Below are 6,258 nucleotides of genomic sequence, written 5' to 3'. Positions count from 1 at the left end.
GCTTTTTTCTCCCAAAACGATGTCTGTTTTGTAGGACCGAAAGGTATTCTGAGACTGGACGATCGAAATTTTAGGCAACGGAAAGGAGCGGGTGGCGGAAAGGACAAAAATTACTTAATGAAGTTGGACTTCGGATGACTTTGGTGTCAGCTCGCAATTTATTTCAATGACTTATTGATATTTATTTGACTCAAATAAGTTGACATGACCAATAACTCCCTCCCCCCTTCCTGCGCTTAGGGCTGATGAGGTTGACGAAAGCCGAGGGGAGGAGCTAACTCTATCAGCCCCCCCCCCCCCCCCCGGTTCCTACGCCATTAAATTTATTAATTAATTGGTCAAACCTTTACAAATAAGACACAAATCATTAAAATTAAGAGGTAAACTAAATAAAGATACAACTACAACGGATACGCACTAATTGTGTTATTTTAGACGATAATCACAATCTATAGAATACGGGTGAAGATAAACACATATCATATGCGCAGAACTTACAAGTAACCAATCATCACGATATCAACATCTTTCAGTCACGGGATGTGTGAGACACTATAATGGCAACCAATGCATACAGTGGAGACGGACCTCGGACATTCTCGGAAAATGTCGACCGAAAGAAGGAAAGGAGAGTTAATTTCAAAGATGCATTGCAGATTTTTTGTAAAGGTGCTGGTAGCGGATTTGGTTTATATGCCGCCTTCAAGATAATAACAGCTCTTATGAAAAATCCTTTCAGAAAGCGGTAAATTTATGTATTTGATTTTATTTTTTTCTGTATGACGGTGACATAGCTTCAATATAACACAATAGAACAGTCTATTCCTGGTGAAAACACATCATCATTTATAATCCTTTGTGCGATCGATTGCCTTAGAGGTAGTTCATACTTATATATAAATAAGTTGCCGGCGAGTACGCCTCTCATACGCTTATATTATACAGTAGATATGTCTTACATCATGTCATACGTAAGGGGATGAGGAATAAGCACAAATTTTCATTGAGACAGTGCTTTTCTAGGTAGAAAGGGTACAACAGACCTTCATAGGGAGTTTAGAGGGAGCTCTTTAGTATATGTACATGTTTAGCATGCTAAATATGCCTACATGTATTTTCAACCCAACAATATAATATTGACCTTTTGAACTTACGAGTATGTGCGCCCTATAGAAAAACAATGGTAGGCCTATATTAACTGATAAATCTGTGCCCGGACAGTGTTGTGTCTGTTATCGGAACATAATTACATATACTAGAACTTAATCGTGGCCACGAGTGTACACTTAACCTAGTTCTACTGTCATAGTGATAAGGATGATACCGTATAAAACCATAGTCGCCATGGACGTATTCAGGATTTTGCTTAAGGGAGCGGGGATGCTTCACAAACAATAAAATCTAGATCTAATTGTGGCAAAAATAAGGATGTGGGCAATTTTACTAATAATAGGTAAGGCACGGGGTGGGGAATTGCTTCGTTTTGATTGATTTGATTAGTGCCACGGAAATATTTCCATTGGTGGACTTTCTAGGGTGCTATTATAGTTACAGAGAAATATCAGTTTATGTCCTGGGGAATATATATATAATGCATGCCGATTACAGCACTGTCTGGTCGCGATTGACCTTCTTGTTTTTTATCTCCACAGGTGTCCTCAATATCACATTTATTCGAAAGAACACTTTTCTTTGCCATTTATACTAATTTAAATCGTATACAATAACAGGCAACGCATATATATGAAATAAGCTGTACTTTTCTCAAAGCAGCAATCTCCCATAGCCATAATAGAACACATAAATATCTAAGCACAGGGCGGTTAGGCTATGTCATGTAACACCGAAGATGCTTAGGGTCATTCATATACTCTCCCCAGAGCAAGCTGAGTGGTGACGTCTTTTTTGAAATGCTGTAAATAAATTTCCCCTGGACACAGTAATATGCACAGAATTTGCTAGAGATATATCTGTGAATATCTAGTGAAAAATTCTCTATGGCTCTGGAAGAGACACGATTCCTCGTGTCTTTTCTAATATATATACATTTTGATATCTGCAGCTATCCGCCACTGTGGAAAGAGCTATTCAGCAAAGATTGTTTCCGTTTTGCCTCTTTCCTTGGTCTCTACCCGGCATTGTACAACTTGTTTCTTAAACTATGTCAGAATTACGATCTGAAGAAGGTAAATTTACATGTGCTTTAACAATTTTAATTTTTTTTCTATACTCTTGGTGGATTAACTTATTAGGCGGCGTTCTTTCTGTTTGTTAGGTAACCATTTTTTAACATGATATTTCATTGATTCTGTCCAACCCGCATCGATTTAGTGAATGAATAAAATGATTAAACTACAGTATTGCATGTATGTTTGCAGTGTATTCATGTACAGGTTGTTTTTTTTTATCCTATATTATAGAATGGAATGAACTATGTCATATCTGGGGGTATTGCTGGCCTGTCACTCTTTGTGGAGAGCAATATGAGACGAAGAACTATTGCTCTGTTTGCACTGGCCCGTGCTGTAGGTGTTCTTGCAGATGCCGCAAACCGCCAGGGCGTGGTCCGCCCTATTCCCCATGGTTACACCACCCTGTTTTGCCTCTGTTGTTCTTTCATGGTTTACTGCACCGCCCTTAAACCACAACTGCTACAAAAAGGCTACTACTACTCGGTACTCAAGTGGTCCAGAGACTACACGAACTCTAACCTGGAGAAGGTGTTCAGAAAGCAAGGAAGCGTGTTCGTCTCGTGCGCGCGTGGTGAAATCCACGACAATACGTGCACTAGACATGCCTTCCTTGACTTGCTGCAAAGTTGGCCGGGGTTTGCCAAGTTGTATCTACCTATTCATGTGGCGCCAATTCTTCTGTTCAAGAGAAAACTTTTACGTCAACAGTAAGCGGCGCTTATTATATGGCTAATTTTCTTTTTTTCTTTCTCTCTTTTTTCCTCTTCCTTCAGAGGTTATTTCTTGTTATAAAGAATTTGATGAAAAATAAAATATTCATTCCCTTGAGTAACATTTTCATACTTGTTAACTTTGTCTTTTTGGTCAATTTTAAAATCAAGTGAAGGTTCCTCAATTTGATCATGAAGATATTTCATTTCCATTTTATTTTCCAGGCCTAAAAAAGTACTCAAGTCCCTATTGAAGAACGTTGTGATGTCAGCCACCTTTCTGTCAGCAATGGTAATGCTAGCCAAGTACGTTATATGTTTGCTTAGGAATATGTCGGGCAAGCCTCCCCCACTGCCGGCATACATCCCACTACTGGCCGGCCTCACTTGCGGACTGAGTGTTTTATTTGAGAGGGCGTCACGAAGAAAGGAACTTGCCATGTTTCTTATTCCTCACACCATCAATGCTCTCTTTCTACTAGGGTTGGAAAAGGGCTTTTGTAAGTACATTCCTTATGGGTCCGTTGTGGTGTTTGCAGCATCCATGATGCCTATTATGCACGCGTATGAGCGTGAGCCAGCAACGCTCACTCCTTTTATTCGTGGAATTCTGAGATATTTTGTGTCGTAGATTGTTGAGACTTAACAATTGCGCCAGGTGTGCCAGAAATACCGTCTCAACTCTGGGATTCTCTATGATTGTGAATGCCGTGGAAGTCTATGATGCAAGCACAGAAACGCAAAAGATGGATGATTTACTGCGGCAATATACAAACACGTCGAAGACTGAGGATATCTGGAATATTTACATATCAATAGAGAAAAATTTTACGAATAGATTATTTTGAAATCGTACTGATCATCTGGTGGATGTGTTCAAGTTCTGTAAAGTGTGGTATTGAATGTATATCACATCGGTATTTCATACACTGCTCAGATTAGCTTTATTATACCATTCACTCGTGACCGATTAAATTTTATATAACGTTGGTGACCAATTGCAATGCCTCCAATCTTTACCTCACCCTGAATAAAGGCAGAGGCCCAGCGATTGCGAAGTGCGGTTTTATAAGTGAAAGGGTTCCAATGTGAATAAATGAATAATAATAATAATAATAATAACATCATCGGTGGTTCTTGACCTGCCGATCCATGCATGGTCCCCGCTTTCCATATTGAAATCGACTGAAGAGCTCTACCTACCGTGGATGTTTTGTACCCTCTACCAGGGCGACAGATTGATTTTTCACAAGATATTCACAGATATATCTTTAGATAAATAGACAGTCATTTAATTCTCTGGATTTTTCAAAATTTTCCTTTAATATCTGCCACCCTGGTAGAGGTAAGGTGATTTGCACTTTTTTGTTTTTGAAACATGGTGCTACTTAAAATTAATGATTGGAAAGAAAAGCAGATAATCTAATTTTGAAAAGAATGCTGAAGTAACTCTGTAGCCAAAATCTATTTTAAATGATTATTTGCTAGTCGATGAAAACTTGTTCTTAAAAATTTTCCAACCAATGTATGAAAATTAATTGAAGACTCAGTAAGTTCGTCATTGACGGAAATCTCTCCTTTTAAATTTGATCCATCCTTTTTTTTATATTCATTCTTCCGACATCAAAATCAGTTTTATGTACCACCTGTTTTCTTGGTAATTTTTTTTATCAAACCGATTTTTTAAACATCTCCTACCAATTATAATATAAAACAAACCGTATTCTGACAAAATATCTCACGTGTTGTCGAAATTGTAAATAAAGAAACAAAAGAAAAACGTAGAGCAGTGACCCCTTTTTGCGGTATAAGGGCAAGGCGCGCACCCTGAATTTATAGGTCACTGAAAACAGTACTATATAATCAAAATGCCTTTGCCACTTCCAGTATCATTTCTTACTGGGGACGGCAGATGCAAGCATATTAATGGCAGTGAGTTGACAGTGACCTCTGAAACTCGGGGTAATTGTAGAATAGTTTTGTTTGTATTCTAGTATATATTATCGTATATCATATTTCCAGTTCATATGACCTTTGTCTTCTGATCCCAGTATTGACAAATGAATTTGCACATCTTTTGAGATATTCAGTTTTAACCTTGGTTCTTTTCAATGTCAGAGGGGACAATCAATCCTTTACAACGTAGGCTCTGTTATTTTGCCAATTTCCACGCAGGAGTTTCTTTAAGCATCTCTCCACTTAGTGTGTTAGAACAAAATATGACCTGACTTCATGCAGTATTCTTCCAAAAGATTTCAAAAATAAAAGTTTCTTCTCTGGAACCAGTATTATGTTTTGAAAAAAAAACTTATGGTAAATTCAGTTTATTATAAAGGTAACTTCTGAATAAAAATAACCAGTAATTTGCGTTATCTTAGAATTTAAAGAAAATAAGTTGAATATTTTGTATGTAATATTGTTATTCGTACTTAAATCTATGCGGTGCTCAAACGCAAATATACGACGTGTTTTACAATCTGTTACGCCTGATTAAACTGAGTAACAAACTTCGCCGACCTCTGCAACCTGGATCACCTTGAGGCGCGTGACTTTTCGCGTTAAAGCAGCGTGAACCCGAAATTTCTTTACCCCGATAAATGTATCGTACTTTACGAATATAGATTCCAGACGATGTGAATCAAAAGCATGCCGTGCACTTCGAAATGAACTAGGCTTACTGGCTTTTACATTTCGGGATACACATATATATAACAAATTAAGACCGGTATATTGGTACATGGTTAGTAGTCGACAACATATAATTCTTAAATCAGTTTATCTTGTTCCCAAGAGTAAAGAACGAAATGAACACAAAGGATATTCAAATACAAGCATACCGGTATGTCCCGCAGGTGCCCCAGAGTATAACCATAGGTATTTGTAAATATAGCCTATATTGTAGGCTAACATCGACGTTTTAATCGAAAATTTCTACCGTGTTTTTTTATAAATACGGTACGGATATTATACCGAATCGTGTGAAATAGGGGTCAAATAAATCCTGAGCGCCACAGATTTTAGTAACGTCTTCTTATATTCAGAAAATTACTAATCTGGAAATCAATCCAGAGGCACGGTGCCCAATATGCATGAATACGATGTCTTTTCTCATCATATCAGATCGCATACTGCGTATAGACGTATTTTTTTTTCACAATAATCCCATTTCACTTTACTTTCACCCATTATTTAACATTAAAGGTAAAATGATGTGAACATTTTTGCTTCTAGACACTTTAAACAGATGCATACTTGTACAGTGTATGTCTACGCAGACATCGAAAACACCTAGCCAGCTTTTATTTTGAGCAACAACCTTAATTGTATCGTCCTTATTGGTATACCTACTTAAAAGA

General features: G+C 37.6%; 1 protein-coding gene across 1 annotated transcript; it reads left to right on the top strand.

Moving 5' to 3' along the window:
* Nucleotides 1-482: 482 nt before the first annotated feature.
* Nucleotides 483-4,985, top strand: LOC106178162 (transmembrane protein 135). The gene is made up of 4 exons (XM_013561228.2): nucleotides 483-745; nucleotides 2,063-2,186; nucleotides 2,421-2,899; nucleotides 3,128-4,985. The coding sequence occupies exons 1-4, from the start codon at nucleotides 558-560 to the stop codon at nucleotides 3,531-3,533; spliced, it is 1,197 nt and encodes a 398-aa protein (XP_013416682.2). The 5' UTR covers nucleotides 483-557; the 3' UTR covers nucleotides 3,534-4,985.
* The last annotated feature ends 1,273 nt before the right edge of the window (nucleotides 4,986-6,258 follow it).

Source organism: Lingula anatina, chromosome 1 (assembly GCF_051362555.1).
Source record: "Lingula anatina isolate TDL-2025a chromosome 1, LinAna3.0, whole genome shotgun sequence".
In the NCBI taxonomy this organism is placed as follows: Eukaryota; Metazoa; Brachiopoda; class Lingulata; order Lingulida; family Lingulidae; genus Lingula; species Lingula anatina.
Note: the sequence above shows the minus strand (reverse complement) of the source record. Positions and strands in the feature narration are given on the sequence as shown.

Bases quoted from the DNA above. Each gene is read 5' to 3' on its own strand.
- LOC106178162 (XM_013561228.2), top strand. From the start codon at position 558: ATGGCAACCAATGCATACAGTGGAGACGGACCTCGGACATTCTCGGAA. The intron at 746-2,062 runs GTAAATTTATGT...TGATATCTGCAG, and splicing joins AAAAATCCTTTCAGAAAGCG to CTATCCGCCACTGTGGAAAG. The intron at 2,900-3,127 runs GTAAGCGGCGCT...TTTATTTTCCAG, and splicing joins AGAAAACTTTTACGTCAACA to GCCTAAAAAAGTACTCAAGT.